The sequence below is a fragment of the Natrix helvetica genome (assembly GCF_964273705.1).
Source record: "Natrix helvetica genome assembly, chromosome: 1".
Lineage (NCBI taxonomy): Eukaryota > Metazoa > Chordata > Lepidosauria > Squamata > Natricidae > Natrix > Natrix helvetica.
Genome location: NC_138548.1, coordinates 307,149,953 through 307,170,233, shown reverse-complemented (window position 1 = coordinate 307,170,233; position 20,281 = coordinate 307,149,953). Strand labels below are relative to the sequence as shown.

Here is a 20,281-nt window from a genome sequence, read left to right as displayed (position 1 = left end):
TTTTATCAAAACTCTTTATTGACCAGCAATGAAAAGAAAATTAATGAAAACAATGCAATGCAGTAACAATCTAAGTACAGGATTCTACCGTGAATAGGAAAATCAGAATCATGACGAGTTGTGTCTCTAGTAGGGTTTTCAATAAAATATTTATGATGTTCTGTAATCCAAACCATGCACAGGATGCCAGATTAAGACCAGCTAATTTAGATTCATCAGTTTCAATGACAGGGCTTGGATTGCATAGTCATGGTTACCTTTCTATCTTCATTTTTTTTTGACCCCACTCCCACCCTCACAGCTGTGCCTAGTTTACCCCATTACTGACACCAAGCAAACAAATCAGTATGCTGTAAAAACGTTTTGCAAAAATCTGTGACATGAATTGATATTCCATTTTAGAACACTCCTCACTTGTAGTGCCTGAATCAATTTTACTGTTTAGGTAAAAATCTGATTTTATCACACATTAACTATGAAAAACAACATAACATTATTTGATTATACTCCATTTTAATATAATTTATTAAAAAATATAATCTATGAAAAATATCTGCTCTTGCTGAAGCAAGCCTTACTTAATCCATTAATTCATTTCCTGGTAAGAATGTACAGAATTGCAGTTGACTCTTATGCAGAAGCATCCCTACTCATACAATTTATGAAGGCAGTAACTGTAAGCTGACATTCAGCAAACTTTTGTTCAATTTTCATATCTGAACAAAAGAACATCTCTCTTATTGATAATAAAATCCAATTATTTTCACGGAAAATAAAACAGATGACCAAATAAAATGCTCTCCTTTTTGTTCTCTATTTTCTTGCTAGAAAAATTATCTTACTCTTTAGAATCTTATGACTATAATTTTATTAGTAGAAAAATACAGCATCTGAAATGGTAAAGGAAATGGCTGCTATCCTGTGTCTATAATAATATCTTATATGCTATATATTTAATGAATCAAAATTAAAAAATAAAACATTAGTAACATTATATCTGTAGATAACTAAAAATAGAATGCAGTTTGTGCTCACAAATGTTAAATGAGAAAAAATGTTCACTATCTTTTTTTAAAGGAAAAAAATGTAGTATATATAATGTATAATATTCTATGAAAGTTTAATTTACTGGCTTAGTTTCATTAAATATACTTTTAAAAAATTATTGTTTCTTATATAGATTGACTTTAAAAAAGCTAATGAGATAATGAGAAAAAATTTGATATAATCAAAATTTGGTTCTCATCTTGTGCATAGGATGAGCCTTTCTATTTCTACTTTACAGTTTTAAAGTTAGCAGTGCAGGCCAGAGAAAAATGCACTGTGGCTTTTGAATTGTGTTGGAAAGATCCATGAAGAGATACACACTCTGAGATGCATTCTAGAATGAGTCTTGGTCACTGAAGCAGGACAAATGGGGGAAACCTTGGCATTTCTCTATTGAAGTGTTGACAAGCCATCCTTAATATAAAAAAGATAGACCTCTCAAGATTTTGCAGTGAAAAGTAATCCTTATTAAAGCAGAAAATATTCACCATGTTGTGAAATTTATTTATTCATTAAATTTATATGCCACCCATCTCGCTATCAAGAGTGACTGAGCAAAATGAGCACAGAGAGATATTTCTCACTGACATTGTGCACAAAAGGAATAAAAAAAGGTGCAGCACCATTTTGGGATTCTTTCAGAACGACTGGACCACAAAAGGAATAAGAGATGTACTTTTTATATCCCTGTTCTTCACAAGTGTCAGGGTGAAAAGTTGGCAGATGTTTAAGACACTCAAAATGGTGTAGCATATGGAAGGAAAGAATTGAGAATAAAATTGTTATTCTGTCACACATGACAACACATGCATTTGATTGTTCCCTTGCATCATCCCTTAATTTATGGTAAAGTAGATGGAACTCAAACACGCACACACACACAAAAACCAACCCCTAGCAATTGTGTGAAATTACATTTGGGAATGCAGCTCGGAGTTTTGCTCTGTTTTAGTCAGGTAAGCAAACTGTTCTGATCAAGTACTATATAAAGATAAACTCTCTTAAACAATTGATCAAAAGCTATAATAAACAGTAATTCCAGAGGCAAGAAATAAACAAAACTATTTATATCAAGGGTGTCAAATTTGATTTCTTTGAGGGATGCATTAGGGTTGTGTTTGACCTCAGGGGGCCAGGGTGGGGGTGGCCAGGGCCAGCTCGACATCACTGGCCCAAACATTCTGCCAGCAAAAAACAGGTTCCCAAGCTCCGTTTTCGACTGTATTGGCTTCCTGCAACGCACTGCCAGCAAAACAGCTGTTTTCTGTTTTCGCTGGCACAACACCGCAGTCTGGTCCTTTGCTGTTTCCAGGGTGGCACCGCAGGCCAGATCTAAGCACCCCGTGGGCCGGATCCGGGTCCTGGGCCTTCAGTTTGACACCCCTGATCTATATTATGCCTTTATGCAAAGTTGTGATGTGTTCACACAGTAAGGTCATGCATCATGCTAGACTATAGTTAACTTAACCATAGTTTATTGAATAACTGGCTGGGTTCGCAAAATGTTCTCAGCCATAAACCATGGTTTACAAACCATAAGGCGTGGCTTCACACATCACAATTGTTCTAAGCAGACTAGAGCATCAATGAAATAATACAAAATTGTACAATATATATATATTTCTACTTGGGGGAAAAAAGGTTGGACACCCACCTCATTGGAACACTTTGAATGACTATCAGTGACCATTAGTTAAAGGGAAGTGGTCTTTGACAAACAAATGTTTGTTTGTCCCAACATTACCATCACTTTCTGCATTGATTGCACTCGCTTTCTTCTTATCCATAGCACCCTACCAGATATAATTATTCATATGAAATTATATAAATAATGAAGAATTTGGGTATTATATCTACATAATTCATTGAGATTTGAAAGTCTTGTAGACAAAATTACTGTTTAATGCTGAAATGCACATGGGTCTTTCACTACCTATGCAAAGTCCATGCTTTCATATATAGATGCTCTCATTCTTGGTTCAGCATTTCTGTGAAGGCACAGGGACTGAGTTTCAATGGTGATAAGAAAGTCTCCGGGATTTACACTGTGGTTTTTCTTGAAGCAATACTATTAGGTTTATGTGGAAAGTTCAGTGCAAGCATCCTTGGTTGCAACTCTTTACACTACAAATAAAAATCAGTTTTCCTCCAAATGGCAGCCCATCATTTTTATAAGATTAAGAGCACATATAAAATGGCCTTTCTGATAAATAATCCAGCTCAAAGAAAGACATGCTTGTTGAGTTTCTTCATCCAAGCGAAACTGGCACAAAATACAGAAACTGTCTTCAGAATTTTAAAGAATGTTGATCTCTGGGAGGAAAAAAAGGAAAAATGAAAAACCAGTTAAAAGGATCAAATTCAATTTGCTTGTTTTCATTTAAAGTAGCCCCTTTAATTCCTTTTCCCCATTTTATCACAGAATATTCAGACCAATTTCTATAGAGAAGGTGACATAAAATAAATCTACAATGATAGCGTTGTCCCATAGTTGCCTTTTACATGCTTAATTTCAAGAATCACTGTTTGATAGAAATGCATGGCTTTGGAGAGGAGCTGATGTTGCGACGATGTCGACAGTCGATACTTTTGCCATTGGATGGTCCTTTTGGACCTAAACCACCCCAAAGAGATGGTGACAGGGAAGAGTATGTCCTGCTGATCCCAGGGACACCTGAGAATCTCTTTTTGCCAGCAACAGAAGTGCATCCATTGAAGCTGCTGAAGTTGGGACAGCTCGGGAACGGGAGGAAAACGGAAAGAGAAAGTGTGTTCATCTGGTGAGGAAATGTGTGTTATCCTTTTTAAAAAAAAATTATTTTACGGATGGAACTTTTGCAAATGTTTCCTATTCTTTAAATTGAACGAATTAGTTTTTCTTCAACTACTTTTTATATTTTTTTTTATATACCTACGGATTAAAATCTTTTTCCTTATTTTTATAATGCTGGATTGGACGGGGTTTTTTTTTTTTTGCTCCATTTAAGAATTTTGCTTTCTTTAAGCCTGGAATATAAAGAACATATAAAAGGAATACAAAGAGGGCTGTAATAACCCAGGGAAAGGAAGTAACACTGCCACTTGGAGGCTGGGGGCTTGGAAAGTTTGGAAATATTGTCTTTTCTTTTTTCTCTTTGATCATTTGACTTTGCATTTCAAGGTTCTTCAGCTTGTTTACAGAGAGTGATAGTGAGAAGAGCATGGGTTGTTTATACAGGTATTCTTCGGGAGCTTTATTGGCAGCTGGAGTGGAGTGAAAACAAAGCCTTGTCTTGAAAGATTATAAATGAACTGGCTTTAAATTTAATAAAAAGTTTTGAATGCCACAGTGGCAGTGTTTACAAGTTGGAAGAATGGAGCAACATGAAAAAGAAACCTTAAGATTGCAAAAGATTATGTTTGAAATTCAAAAATTATTAGAAGTAACAGAGAAAATTGAGAACAGACAGGAGAACATAGATCGTAGAACAGTAAAATTTGACAGGAAAATTGAGGATGTTCATCAAATGAAGAAAGTGGCGGTCAAAGTTCTAAAAACTAAATAAGCAAAGAGACAAAAAAATTGTTGATACTGACAGTGAAGTGAGCGTGGTTGGAAATGGAAAGAGTGGAATATGGAAAGGAGAGATAGTGTCAACTTCTAAAGCGTTGTCATGACTATTATCAGGTTGGCATTCGAGGGAGGATTCCATGCATACCTTCGCCCAGAGTTGGATCTCATATTTCTACAACCTCGTTCATGAATATGATGTATGAAGTATGACAGAAGGGAGGAGATAGAGGAGTAAAGTTCAAATTCAATTAAGCGAAAGCCAGTTTAGGCTCCACAGAAGATCAAGCCAAGATGTTGATCCTAATAAATGAATATTTTTGTTTGAACTTTGTCTCGAGGCTCGTAAATTAATTAAGTCATCTCTTGGGAACTTCACAGATAGATGGACTGGAGTTCTATCCCAGATTTCAAAATATAGAAGAAGAAAAGAGAGAAGAATTGATGGAAGTGATAACCAAAGATAAGCTGATCGAAGAAGCAGATGGAGGGTTTTGAGCTTATACAAGATATGCAGCAAGCAATAAGTTGCAAAGAGAAGCCCATATAAAACTTTCTAAGGAAATAACCAGAATACTAATGCCACAAATGGCAAGAGACATAAGACTGCACTATTACTGGAAAGACACAGGTTGATGTAATGAAAGCTTATAATAAAAAATTAAGTCAAATTTAGTTACATTTAGAGCATTATGTATAAAATGAAGTGATAATGGATATAGTTAAATAAATGATTGATAATGATAATAATGCATATAAATATATTGGTTTGATAAGAGGAAATTTGATATAAATTGCAAATGGTGACTACAAAAGGAGGTTTAGAAACTCTGTTATTAAATATAACCAATTTTTATTTAGAACATGTTATAAAAATGTAATGTTACTCTAATGTTACATTAGAGAAGAGCTAATGGAATGCCATTATGTGGTTTTGCTTTAAATCTGGAATATTTAATATAAAAGGATGTAAAAACAATTACAGTCAAATTAAGGTTGAAGTATGATGATAGTAATATAAAGAATATTTTTGATTTAAAATATTAGCGTTCGAAACACTAAAAGAAATGTTTGCAAATGAGCCGGTGCTGAAGCATCATGACCCCCGAACAACCCTTCGTGATCCAGGCAGATGCCAGCAACAAGGCAGTGGGAGTGGTGCTACTCCAAAGAAACAACCAAGGAAAGTTACAACCCTGCGCCTACACCTCCCGCAAGGTCACAGACACAGAGAGACGATGGGCTGCCTGGAAAAAGGAGGCTTTCGCAGTGAGGTGGGCACTGCTAACCTAGAGACACCTGTTGGAAGGGAGCCAGAAACTGTTCGAAGTCTGGACCGATCACAAAAATCTGGAGGTGATTAGGATCCCACGGAAACTATCACCCAAACAAGTCCCATGGGCTCAATACTTCAACCGTTTTGATTTTGTCTTAAAGCATATTCCAGGCAAGAGGAACTTTCTAGCTTATGCCCTCTCCCCCATGCCTCAGTATAAATGCGAATGGGAGCACGTAGTGGACACCATCATTCCCTCTACTCAAATAGCTGCCCAAGTAACCACCAGGCAGCAACGCCGTGACTGGCAAGACCAACCCACAAGCAACCTAACCACGAGACTCAAAACTGAACTGCTAGCAGACTCCTGGTTCCAAAACAACCAACACATCTTGACAAAAAGAGATGACCTTGCATGGAAGGGGACAAAACTCTACGTCCCAGAATCCCTATGTACCCTAGTTCTTCAGAGGAGTCACAACACCAAACTGACAGGCCACTTTGGGTTCCTAAAGATTTTACACTTAGCCCGGAGGCAATTCTGGTGGCCTGGCATAAAGAAAGATATGGATAGTTATGTGAAAAGTTGCACCATCTGTGCCACAATGAAGAGATGACTGGGAAAAACCCCCGGACTGCTGCAAACAGAAGCAGAGCCAACGAGGCCGTGGGAGGAGATTGCAATGGACTTTATAGTAGAGTTGCCAAAAAGTGGGGGAAACATAGTGATTTGGACTGTAATAGATCTGTTCTCCAAACAGGCACACTTCATACCCTGTAGTGGACTACCCTCGGCTCACAAGCTGGCTAAACCGTTCGTGAAGCATATCTACCAACTGCATGGAGTACCTTGAAGAATTATCTCAGACAGAGGGGTCCAGTTCACGGATAAATTCTGGAGGGAGTTCCTGCGGTCCATTGGGTCATCTCAGGGTCTTAGTTCAGCTTTTCATCCGAGCACTAATGGGGCAGCAGAGAGACTGAAAGCCATGGTAGAGCAGTACCTGAGGCGCTACGTGAACTATCATTAGTCCAATTGGGCAGATCTTTTATCTTTTGCTGAGGTCACGTACAATAATGCTGTTCACAGTAGCACAGGACTCACACCGTTCAAAGTAGTGAGTGGCATGGACTTTGTCCCAATGCCTGAGTATCCATGGGACCCCCCCCCCCCTCAGTCAGCTTGACTGATTGGATGTCGATGCTGAAAGCAACTTGGGAAAATGTCAAAAAAGCACTGGCTAAAGCGGCACGAACCTATAAGAAACAGGCAGATAAACACCGGGCTCCGCAACGGCCATTCCGAGTGGGAGAGAAGATTTACCTCTCCACAAAATATTTGAGATTAAAACTGCCTAGCAAGAAACTGGGTCCAAAGTTTATGGGACCATTCCCCATAGTAGAGATCATCAACCCAGTCACAGTGCAATTGAAACTGCTTTGATTGCTGTGGAAGATACACCTGGCATTTCATAGTAGTCTCTTAAAACCTGTGATCGGATCCACTCTGCGACCACTACCCAGGGAGCCCCCGGGCCCTATGGTCATAGTGGGCCAAACCCATTATGAAGTTCAACAAGTCCTTGATTCGAGGTGGCACAGGAGACAACTCTAATAGTTAATCAAGTGGAAGTGCCCTTATCAGAGGCATCTTGGGTAAAAAGTAGGAATATTCAAAATTCCATGCAGAAAATCCAGGCAAGCCTGGGGGAGGAATGCATCCCTAAATTATATACCTGTACTCAAATTGTCTTTGTGTCACACAGACTGCTTTTGGAAAGTGAGGGGAGCCAGATGTCAACTTCTAAAGCATTGTCATGGCTATTATCAGGTTGGCATTCGAGGGAGGATTCCACTTCGGCCAGAGTTGGATCTCATATTTCTACAACCTCGTTCGTGAATATGATGTATGACATATGACAGAAGGGAGGAGATAGAGGAGTAAAGTTCAAACGCAATTAAGCGAAAGCCAGTTTAGGCTCCACAGAAGTTCAAGCCAAGATGTTGATCCTAATAAATGAATGTTTTTTGTTTGAACTTTGTCTCGAGGCTCGTAAATTAATTAAGTCATCTCTTGGGAACTTCACAGATAGATGGACTGGAGCTCTACCCCAGATTTCAAAATATAGAAGAAGAAAAGAGAGAAGAATTGATGGAAGTGATAACCAAAGATAAGCTGATCGAAGAAGCAGATGGAGGGTTTTGAGCTTATACAAGATATGCAACAAGCAATAAGTTGCGAAGAGAAGTCCATATAAAACTTACTAAGGAAATAACCAGAATACTAATGCCACAAATGGCAAGAGACATAAGACTGCACTATTACTGGAAAGACACAGGTTGATGTAATGAAAGCTTATAATAAAAAATTAAGTCAGAGCATTATGTATAAAATGAAGTGATAATGGATATAGTTAAATAAATGATTGATAATGATAATAATGCATATATATGTATTGGTTTGATAAGAGGAAATTTGATATAAATTGCAAATGGTGACTACGAAAGGAGGTTTAGAAACTCTGTTATTAAATATAACCAATTTTTATTTAGAACATGTTATAAAAATGTAATGTTACTGGATGATATTGGGAAGAGCTAATGGAATGCCATTATGTGGTTTTGCTTTAAATCTGGAATATTTAATATAAAAGGATGTAAAAACAATTACAGTCAAATTAAGGTTGAGGTATGATGATAGTAATATAAAGAATATATTTGATTTAAAATATATGATTTGATATGAATTGTAGGTGATGACTGTGGAAGTGATGCACAGACGTTTTGGTAACCAATCAACACACTTTCTACAATTTGTAATGGAAGATGGTTTTGTGGGGTTTTTTTGTGTTTATTCAAATATATATATTGTATTTGTGCTGATAAATAAATAAAGGGAGACTAGTATAGATCCATTTCAAGCTATTTAGCCCACATCAGCTAGCCATACCCTTATTGGGATTCGAACCAGGGCTGTATTACATATACAGCCCTGTATATAGGTATCCATAAGAGAGTTTGATGCTGATTATTTTTCATATTCCACCCTTTTTTATCTCATGAGCAATGTGGCACTTGGTGGCCTAAACTATTTCTCCCAACTGATTCTATATTATGATTGCATTTTCAATATAATGCTAGAAAGGTAGCATGAGTAAGTTTTGGGTTCATAAACTTCCTTCTTATCTTTGCACATATCAAGTCTAATGGAGATAAGAAACTTTGCATTCATTTTAAACTAACTGAGATTTGAACAAATCTGAACAAACCATTGAAACATGAACAAATCTTCAACAAACCATTGAACCAACAATGGTTTGCATTAGTTGTAGTCTGGGGAAATTAGCCAATTTCAGTTGATTCCAGCTTATTTGTTAATGCTATCAACCTACCTATTTATCCATCAAAACTCATTTAAAATTGAGATTAAAAAGCAGAGACAGAATAACATAGTTGGAAGGAACCCTGGAGATCTTCTGAAATAAGATCAATGTTAAGTACCAACTCAGTGTCCTCGTGAAATAGCTTCTATAATCACTCTGCCATAACCAAAAAGGCCCTGTTTCCCGTTTATGTTCACATGGAACATAAAAAGTATTTTCTGTGTTTCTTAATATTTGGCTAGACATAAACAGAAAGTTGTACTTTCTGAAATACTGACTAACTGTATTTGTCCCATGGTTTTACCATGTGCAATTATATTAAGTACAATTAATTAAAAATGGAAAAATAATTTACTGAACATGAAGAGGAAAAAATTCTGATCTTCATGAGGAAGAGTTTCAAAGGAGAGTAATGCAATCTCTTCTGTGACTAGGGCACAGATATGAAATAAAGAATAGTATTACTCCTGAACCCATCTATAATACCTTGTACTCTGTAATACATAGAAATGGTGTAGAGTTTTAAAAATGTTTCTCTACAAGAAGAAACAGACTTCTTTCAGACTAAAGCCACTACTGTTTTATGATACTTTAAACTACAGCTTACCTTTCTATGTCTTCTGATCTGGGATAGACGGCTTCTGAACTCCAAAAGCAGTGATAAATATATTGACAACTACTATAACAAACACCAGTCCAGTGGCAAGGTTATTGAGAAAGTCCAGTCTGGAGTGTTTTGCAGGATTATTAAGGTCATATTTAACTAGAAGGAAAGAACAGTGAAAGAGATTATATTCTCACTAACGAACAATTACTTTTGGAAATGAAGAGGTCAGCATGAGGAAGTGACATTTCAAAATCGCATGCCAAAGAGATTTCTGTCTAATTTAAAAGATGTGCAAAAAATGATTCTATGAGCATAAGGATCATTTTTAACATAAAAAAGGGGGAATTTCCACATAGTAATAGTTATACTTGGTATAAGATAGACTATGGTATACTATTATCACATGGTAATCGTTATTTTTCAATCAACCTGCTGATTGAAATAAAATACAACAAACACTGAATTCAGTAGTCATAAGAAACATCATTAAGTGAACTGCATTTATCAATAAGAATAATATGCAAAAATAAGCTGTCAAAATCTAGTTAAGCAATAACACCTTGTTTACCATTATGTAAAAGTTATGAGAACTGGGGGGAATACCATTTCCTGCATGATGTGGCTGTCAAAATTTGTAACCATACCCATCACCCTTTTCCTTAAAATTTTGTAAAAATAATTAAAAAAAATTTTTTTTTTAAAAGAACAATATCTTTATACAATTGAAAAACAATATTACCAGTGGTGGGTTCCTACCGGTTCGGCTGAACTGGTAGTTGTTTGGCGGCCTGGGTCGCTGAAACTGGTAGCAACCCAGGCTTGCCATGTTCCTGAACCAGTTCTCCAGGTGGCGCCATAGGCACGACCATCTTGTTTTTGGCTTCTGTGCATGCGCAGAGCAATTTTTATTGCAATGTGCATACGCGCACTCATGAGCAAACCAGTAGTAGTGCCTGCCAGAACCCATCCCTGAGTATTACATATATGAATACGTATTCAGTCTATCATTATTTTCCTGTCCAGATACGGAAAACTCTTTGGCAGCCCTTTAATCCAACACTTCCTTTTCACTCCTTCCTACACAGACTTATTCAAAGAAGGATAAAGAAAAGATGCCAGGATGTCTGCATGCAATATACACTTAAAGAACAAATCAATCACACCCTCTCCAGGCCAACATCTTGAATTCTTTGGCCATATATACTGCTGACAACCCTGAAATAAATTGATTTGTTTTAAAGGACCAAACCTCTCTCCACTTATTTTCTAGTTTCAGAAATGAACTTCTTTGTGGATAGTCAAGGAAACAATCTGCCAGGCTCTACTATCATCAACTCCTTTAAAAATGAAGGTAAAGGCTCCCCTTGCACATATGTGCTAGTCATTCCTGACTCTAGGGGGCGGTGCTCATCTCCATTTAAAAGCCAAAGAGCCAGCACTGTCTGAAGACGTTTCCGTGGTCATGTAGCCGGCATGACTAAATGCCGAATGTGCACAGAATGCTGTTACCTTCCCACCAAAGGTGGTCCCTATTTTTTCTACTTGTATTTTTACATGCTTTCAAACTAGGTTGGCAGAAGCTGGGACAAGTAACGGGAGCTCACTCTGTTACACGGTGCTAGGGATTCAAACCGACAAACTGCCGACCTTTCTGATCAACAAGCTCAGCGTCTTAGCCACTGAACCATCGTGTCCCACTCATCAACTCTTTTACTCAACTGTACTTTCCCAGGACTGTCCTGCCATGGAGCAAACCCAGAAAACAGTGCAGCTTAAAAGGTGCCAACAGGTACAATGAGTCCCCCCCACTAAACTCACCCCAAGCAACTTTCCCCCTTCAGATGTGAATCACAAATCACAGGATTATGCAGACTTTCAGAGCCACTTCACAAGACAATGTCTCGGTTTCCCTCCTTCTGAAGAGTGTTTTATTTTCCCCCCTCTTTTGCTATGCTGTTATAATATGCCACCCTTTGTTGTTAATATTATTGCTATTTTAATTTTTATAAATTTGTACAGGGGTTTAAAGTTTAATTTGATTTTAACTATATTTATGATTATTTGTATGGTTTTTAATTTGGTACCTGTACACCGCCCCGAGTCCCTTCGGGGAGAGGGGGCGGTCTAGAAATCAAATAAATAAATAAATAAATAAATAAATAAATAAATAATAAATAAATAATAGTATGTTGAGAATGCCTCTATTCAATGAATATTCCACATTTTAATTTGGTTACTTATTAAAATGTATTTGATTTTAAAAAATAACATTTACAGGAAATACAGACTGAAATCCCCATAATTAATCTAGTTCTAGCGCAAGCGGGGGATTTCTTTTCTTTGTTCCATTAAGCAACAGACTTCCTAGCTAACTCTGAGAGTCAAAAGTGAATTTGAAAATAGGGCCACTTTGGGGTGAAGGATGAATTCTGTTCATACCTTGCACTGTGGTTCCTAGTCGTGACACTTTCTTCCTGCATGAAACCACAAGAACTAAAAAGTGGAAGTGAGCTTCATGAAATTCAGAAGAATAAGCATAAAAGAATCACCACTCTTACACAATGCATTTCCCAGGAGCCAGCACTGCAGTTAGATTAAGACATTCAGGTACTTTCCCAGACTTTGGGGGAATTCTTTGGAAAGGAATATCCACCAGTGGCAGTAAGAGGCTTTCCTGATTTATAGTGCGTCCAAGAGGAAACTTTCCACACATTCTCAACTCAAATGGCAAATCTTTCATTTGTGCTGTCCAGTGTTTTTCTTTAAACATTAATCTGGGAAAGAAGTTGTGACATTTTCAAGTGGGCAAAAGTTCATTTGATCTCATGAAGACAGCAAAGATCAGTTCCTGTCCTCCTCCAGTTTTCTCTCAGCCTGTAAAATAGGGAAGCTGAGAGGTATACACTGTTCCCAGCCCTCACAATCTAAAAGGCATAAGAAAATAGAGGGGGGGAAACATATAATCCAACTGCAAAAACATGGACTTGGAACATGATCAAAGGAAGAAATTGTGGACGGAGGAACAAGAGGCAGAAAAAAATCATTCTGGTAGTGAAGCTCAAAGCTTCCTTCCTCCCTTTTTACCTTACAATTTACAAGGCGGTGTCTTCCAAACAAAGTAACACAGAAAAAAAAGCAAAAGAAAAAGCTACCACTGTATATCCCAGCATGATAATGCAGAACAATCAATGCAAGAAACACCATTCTTATTTTATTCCTATCATTGTCAATTGTACCAATCTCCCATGCTCAACCTGCCTTCATACCAGAAATCTGTCACCACTGAGACCCTGTTAGGGCACAATGTTTCATCCCTTCACAACCCCTTGTCTTCTGGATATTTATAAAGTGTTCAAAATTCATGTTTCGCAGAATACATTAATATAGATATAGAATATTTCTTGTAAGAATTAAAGCAGCCATGTCCTCCAAAAACACTCTTTTGATGTCTAAGTGTGGATATGTGGCACAGAAAACATTCCCACGGAGACTGCATTCATATCTAGGTGTAGTTATTTGTGACAATGAGGGAATTTAACACTGTCTACATCAAAGAAGGCACAGGAACAAACAAGCTAGAAACCTCCAGAGGATAATATTTCCACATACAATTATTGTAGATGATGCACCAAGCAAGAAATTGGACTAGATAACTACTGAGACACATTCTGTGACAATATTAGATCACAAAATAACAACAACAACCCAAATAGTGGGATATAATGATAGAAAGTATGAAGATAATTACATACAGTAGTGGAGAATGAAATCTATAAGGCAGGCAAAGGAGGGTTAGTTTAATTATCTTCAGAATGATAATTTTTTAAAATACTGGACATCTCACATAGTGTAAAAGGTAATAGAACTGATCGATAGGAAGGCAACTATAGATTCAAACTGAACTGGTGCACAAGATTTTAGATAAAATGTGAGTATTGTTCAACCAACTGGAAAGTAATCACAGTGCTATTTGATCTATAAAGTTTAAAACAGTCACATTTTACTCTGAAAGGGAAATATTTAAATAAAGAGAAGGTTGGCAAAAAAGAAGTTGAAAGAATAAGACCAGAGAGCTTTCTTTCAAAGATACATTGAGGTTACTCAGAGCCAGAATAGCACACGCTCATTTATGCTGAAAAGGCACTGCCTAAAGGGCTTAAAAAAGGGCAAATGAGATGAGAAATCTGAGGATCAGAAACCACGCAAATCATTAGATTTCAAATAGTCTTTCTAAAGAGTCGTAAAACAACTGAAATATGATATTGATGTTCTTTCATCATAAATATGTAACAATTTAAGACTATTTTCTATAACAGAGTAGAAATATATCACTTTATTTACTAGGCAACTGGCCAATATAATATCAACTTTTAAAGTGTTCCTGGTCTTTTATTTTATTTTGACAGAAGTTTCATCATCTAATCTGGTGGCACAAGTATAAGTGCAGTATTGTAGGCTAACTCTGCCCATAGCCTGAAGTTTGAAACTGATGGGACTCAAGGTCGAAAAAAGTCAGTGAAAGAGAAAATACGTGTTTATGTAAATATGTATGGGATTAATGAAAAAAAATAAATCTTCCAGTAACTGATGTCTAGATTGTCAGGATTCCAAGTAACACCGCTAATGAAAGAAGACTCCGGGGCTTGAGGTTCCTCAAAGTTCCATTTTATTAGAGATGTCATATTGGCACATCTTGGAAAACCCGAATCTGAAAGCTTCCAGGTTTTCCCCACCAAAAATAAAGTTCAAAACCCTGTCAAACACCCACATGTCCATCACAGGATCCAATCAGGCACCACCCATACTGGAGATGCCTCTCAATCACCTCATCGCAACTGCAGGACAAAATGGCCTTGACTTTCAGAGAAAGCATGTTATTTTGGCTATATATCACCCACACTCTGTATAATCCCCCCTCCCATTTTCCCACAGTAGAAAGTGTGGCAGGCCTGAAGTCCCAAAGAGAAAATATGGTTTCCAGGTCTGACATAGATTTTCCTTCAATATAATACATAATACAATAGTAGAGTTGGAAGGGACCTTGGAGGTCTTCTAGTCCAACCCCCTGCCTAGGCAGGAAACCCTATACCGTTTCAGACAAATAGCTATCCAACATCTTCTTAAAGACTTCCAGTGTTGGGGCATTCAAAACTTCTGGAGGCAAGCTGTTCCACTGATTAATTGTTCTAACTGTCAGGAAATTTCTCCTCAGTTCTAAGTTGCTTCTCTCCTTGATTAGTTTCCACCCATTGCTTCTTGTTCTACCCTCAGGTGCCTTGGAGAATAGCTTGACTCCCTCTTCTTTGTGGCAACCCCTGAGATATTGGAACACTGCTATCATGTCTCCCCTAGTCCTTCTTTCTCTTAAGCTAAACATACCCAGTTCCTGCAACCGTTCTTCATATGTTTTAGTCTCCAGTCCCCTAATCACCTCTGTTGCTCTTCTCTGCACTCTTTCTAGAGTCTCCACATCTTTTTTACATCGTGGCGACATAAGACACATAGTTTATAACAACCCTGAAAAGTATGAGTTGGAGAGGACAATCATCTTTAGGCTCTTCTTGTGGTCTCTCGTTAGTATCTGGTTAGCTCATATGGAACAAGATTGCTGAATCTGAAAGGCCTTTAGACTGATTCAGCAAGATATTTTGCACACGTTCTTGAGTTATGTCACTACAAACTGTTGGCATATAAACTATATCTTTATTACTGCCTGCTTCCAGCACTGGATGACTATGTTTTATTTCCTAATACAATACTATTTAATATATACCCGCAAAGAAAACTATGTATGCGTGTAGAAAATGACAGTGTACCTAAAATACTTGTTACAGTTTTCTGGTAGAAGACAAGTATAATTCAGTTTATACATTGGTTTTAAAATGTTATTCTTAGGTTTCTATGCAATTCCTGAGCTAAAAATTACTTCTTGGACACAACAGTAAATATCTATAATCTTCTACCAAATGTATAATTTCCCAGAGCAGATGAATGATAATCTATGATCCCTGAAAAAAACAGGTTATATTTTAGCCTGCAATCCCATAGAGCTGATGATTATATTACAATTCCAGTCCCAGTGTGACCACCTAAGGGATTTGACTAAATGCAGAAAAATGTTTACCCTTGAATAGAGAGTTCTGTTCTGGGGTTCTCTTTTCACCTGCCACAGAATGCTCCAAGACCAATTATCTCTACTATTGGAGGGTAGAAAGAGCTGTGTTTTGGTATGGGTCAAGAGAAGCTGTGCATATTCCTTAGTAATAGCTCTAAAACAGCATCTCATCTGTGTTGGCCTGACAAGGAATAATTCTCTTCCATTCAAGTCTTGGTGGTGCAGTGGTTAGAATGCAGTATTGCAAACTAACTCTGCCCACAGTCTGGAGTTTGATCCTGATAGGCTTGAAGTTGACTCAGCCTTCCATTCTTCTGAGGTCAGTAAAATCCAAATTGTTGGGGGCAATACGCTGACAGTGTAAACTGCTCAGAAAGTGCTGTAATGTACTATGGAGAGGTATATACTGTAAGTCTAGGTGCTATTGTTATTGCTATTCAAACTATTAACACTGACTTGGAAGGAAAAACTTATATTCTTGATGTAGTCCCTATAGCTGTCATGAGCCTTTTAAGTTTCTGAAATGATGGTTACTGTTTTTGGCTCTCCCTCTTATAGCAGGAGGGACTACTATCATTTTTAATTAATAATTCCATCATATGGGAAACTGTACAAATAAAGTTAAAATGTCACTCTGCACTCTGTTCAGATTGCTAGTTTGAATAACAATAACAATAGCACCTAGACTTACATACTTCTCCTAGTACTTAACAGTACTTTCTGAGAAGTTTACAATGCCAGCATATTCAAATGTTCATACTGAACTCTGAAAATGGAATGGGGATGACAAATCCTACAAGAAATCTGAGAAAATACTGGGAGATCTTTTCTCTCCGATGAGAAATGTTGTATTATTTTCCTGAAAGTTAAAGATTATGAAATTCATTGTTCACAATGCAAAAAAATCTTTGACACAAGGCCTTTATGTACTTATGTATTATTAGTGGACGATTACTCATACCAAATGATTTCACAGAATTACATAATTATGAAGACTATATATATATATACAATATGTCTTTATGTAAGAATCTACTTATTCCTCCTCCTACATACTAGAAGTAAGCAGTACACTACAACTCTCAAATGTGTTATTCTTTTGAAAAGGATTACCATATCCTACAGATAAGCGTGATCAAGATCCTACCAGCCTTTGGCAAATTGCTGAAGGCTTGGATGAGCTTCAGAACATGGGAGACAGGAGGTTGAATAGCCCATGAGACAAGATCTTATAATATTGTAGCATGCTTGTTGTATTTGTTCTTGGTAACCACTGAAGGAGTTTTTTTAAAAAAATGTTTTGTTGATATTATGGGGCAGGCATAACACTCTTCCTTTTAGCTCTTTGGGAATTAAGAATGAAACAATGTGAAATACACTGATGACATGAGGGACCATGTCCCTATACTTCACCTCCATAGTGATGGGGAAAAAAACTAGTATTCATGTGTGCAAAGTGTGGGAACTGCCCCTGGCCAGACAGAAGGTATCATGACGTGAGGCAAGGTATGACCAGTAGAAGAGCTTGGAAGAGCCGGCAAGCTGAGTGCCACTAACTAGTCAGTGTAAAACTAGTTTGCCCCTTGCGGTACACCAAGGATGAGCACGCAAACGCCGAATGAGATCATTTAGCAATCTATTTCAAGAGGCAACTGTACTTTCTTGTTTTTCTTTGAAGAAGTTTCATTTTTCATCCTGAAGAAGATTCTTGGATGAGAAGGGAAACGTCTTCAAAGAAAAAAACAAGCCCTGTTGCTTCTTGGAAAAGCACCTTTGGGACAACCATGACCTGCATGACTGAGAATCTCCATAGAACTAGCAGTCTAGGCTGTCAGGACTGCATTGTGTCTAGCATGTATATATTTCCCATACTCTAAATAAATAACCTCTACAATTATATCCACATGGAAAGTAACATCTAAAAAAGTCTAATAAAAATGGTTTTATTTTTAAATCTGAGGGTGTAAAAAGGGAGTTGGCTATAAAACACTTTTTATATAAATCCGCTATTAAAATGGAAACAGTGCCATAAGCAGTTATGATGTGGCACAAAATAAGCAATGGTTTAGGTTGCCATACATACCAAGGAATATTAGGAGCACGCCAACTGCAATCTGAAGTGCGAGTGAGATGCTGATGAGAGTGATCATGGGAGTATAGAATCCGAACGAGGGTCCTTGCTCCATCACAGCTTTCAGCTGGGATGCGTTGGCCATGAGCAAAGCAATATCCAACATGCTTTCGGCTGCACTCTTCTTATTGGCATAATGATTCATATTAATTTGTTTATTTGTCCGTAGCCACCGTCTTCCAGCCTGAAAGGCAAAAAAAATATTTCAAAGGCATTTATCAGCAAAGATTCAGATAGCACTCTAAACATGATAGGGGTGGAAAAATTAATAACTCATTCAAATTAGTTACATTTTTGTTTGAAATTGTAAGAACTTTCCATAGGGACTGAAGGTAAAAAGGGAACGGTTCAGATTAAGGAGATATAGCATTGGCCACTGCACGTTATATTGCATTATCTTAAAACAGGGGTCCCTAACCGCAGGTCCACGGGTCTGTACCAGTCCTCCTCAGCCTATCTAGAACTGGGCCACTCAAGCGGTGGGCATGTGAAACTTCATTTGTGCATGCGCAGGAGCTAGATTGCAGACATGCAATTTAGCTCCTGTACTCCCCCATCTCCACCCCTGGACTCTGGAGCCGGAAAGGTTGAGGAGCCCTGTCTTAAACATTCTAATTAAAAATATATTAAAATGGAAGAAGAGAGGAGAAAAAACATATAGCATTCACAGCAGGAATATAACTGAGTCTAAACATGATGTATGTTCGGGAATTGACAGGAAACAGTTTAAGTGCCCATGCTTTAGCTTTTTTTTTCTCTTTCTCTAGTTTATAAAAGTTTTAACTATCCTGTTACTGGGAGGGGGGAATATACTTCTTTTCTAAACAGTTTTTTAAAAATATGTAAAATCAGAATATATTTCTGATCATTCTCTTGAACAACTTAGGTCATGGTTTAGCCAGTAAACATTAAGATTTAGCAATAGCATACTACTAAATACACGAAAAGCCGGGCGAAAAAGCACTTTTTATGGAGACAAACATGTTTCCAAGTTTCCTCACTTACATCAGTTTCAATAGAATTTTTACAGATTCACTTTACTAAATTAATCATTTTACTAAGATAAGAAAGTTACACAAGAGCATCAAATGTCTATTAAGATTTTCAGTCATCCCAGGGCATGGTTGCCCCAAAAGTGCTTTTTCAAAAGGCAACTGGACTTTCTGGTTTTTTAAAAAAAAGACATTTCACTTCTCATCCAAAAAGCTCCTTCTGGTCACAGCCGAAGAAGCTTCTTGGATGAGAAGCGAAACATCTTCAAGAGAAAAACCAGAAATTCCGGTTGCCTCTTGAAAAAGCACCTTTGGGACAAGAGCATCAAATCAAATATTTAAATAGCAGCAAGTCTCATTTGAAAAGGAAAAAAAATACTGGATGCCCAGCTGTTTTTTGTGGTAGTGTTTTGAGGATAACTAGCTGTTGAAATGACCTCTCCCCCATACAACCCTTTCTTCCATATTTATTTTCCATGTAAACTACAAATTGCTACACATGTTTATATAGTAAATCTGCTTGAGAGTTACATGATGTAAAAAACAGTGAAATAATTGAAACGTTAGCAATGTAGTGCAGCAGCAGTATTAATGAGTGGAAAAAAATCCCCATATTAATTCTGTTCTTTTCCCACAGTCAAATAAAGGAAACAGGCATGTTGTAATATCCTTTTGTCAGGAATCTTGTTTCTGATGTATTCTATTTGTAACTGATAAGACCTATGAAAATAAAGGATTAATCCAGCATACTGGCACCAAATAGCACTAAGAGTAAAACATGAAGAATAAGGTATTACCAGCATGTGCAATTGTCCTAAAAAACAAATTGGTGGCAGATAAAGATAGTCCTTGGCTTACAGCCACAATTGAGCCTGGATATACAGCCATAAGTCATTGGGATCATTAAGTGAGGCACCCACATGATTGTTTCACATAATGACCACAATCCTAGCCCTACTTGTTGTGGTCATTAAGATAAATGTGCAGGTTGCTACCCAGAGTACTTGGAGACTCAGGGGATGGCTGAGGACTATTGACACTCACTGAAGCTAGCTTAAGCCTGACCTCTGCACTCAAGAAAATATTATTTTTCTTTTTCATTTACTTTGGCATTTTTCTTTTCAAAGTGACCTGTTGCTATGTAATTACTTGGCACTAATTGTCTTTTTAACAGTAAATT

The 20,281-nt window shown here is 37.3% G+C and overlaps 1 protein-coding gene across 2 annotated transcripts in view; it reads right to left on the bottom strand.

Annotated features, from left to right (window-relative positions):
• NINJ1 (ninjurin 1) overlaps window positions 1-20,281 on the bottom strand; it is a 29,169-nt gene continuing 8,888 nt past the window's right edge. Inside the window, exons 2-4 of one of the 2 annotated variants that reach the window (XM_081951239.1) lie at window positions 18,062-18,293; window positions 9,864-10,019; window positions 1-3,360 (exon numbers count right to left, since the gene is read on the bottom strand). In XM_081951239.1, coding sequence (XP_081807365.1) covers window positions 9,868-10,019; window positions 18,062-18,293 — 384 coding nt within the window. In that variant the 3' untranslated portion in view covers window positions 1-3,360; window positions 9,864-9,867. The remainder of the gene's footprint in view (window positions 3,361-9,863; window positions 10,020-18,061; window positions 18,294-20,281) is intronic. The other variant, XM_081951240.1, reaches the window with a different exon arrangement.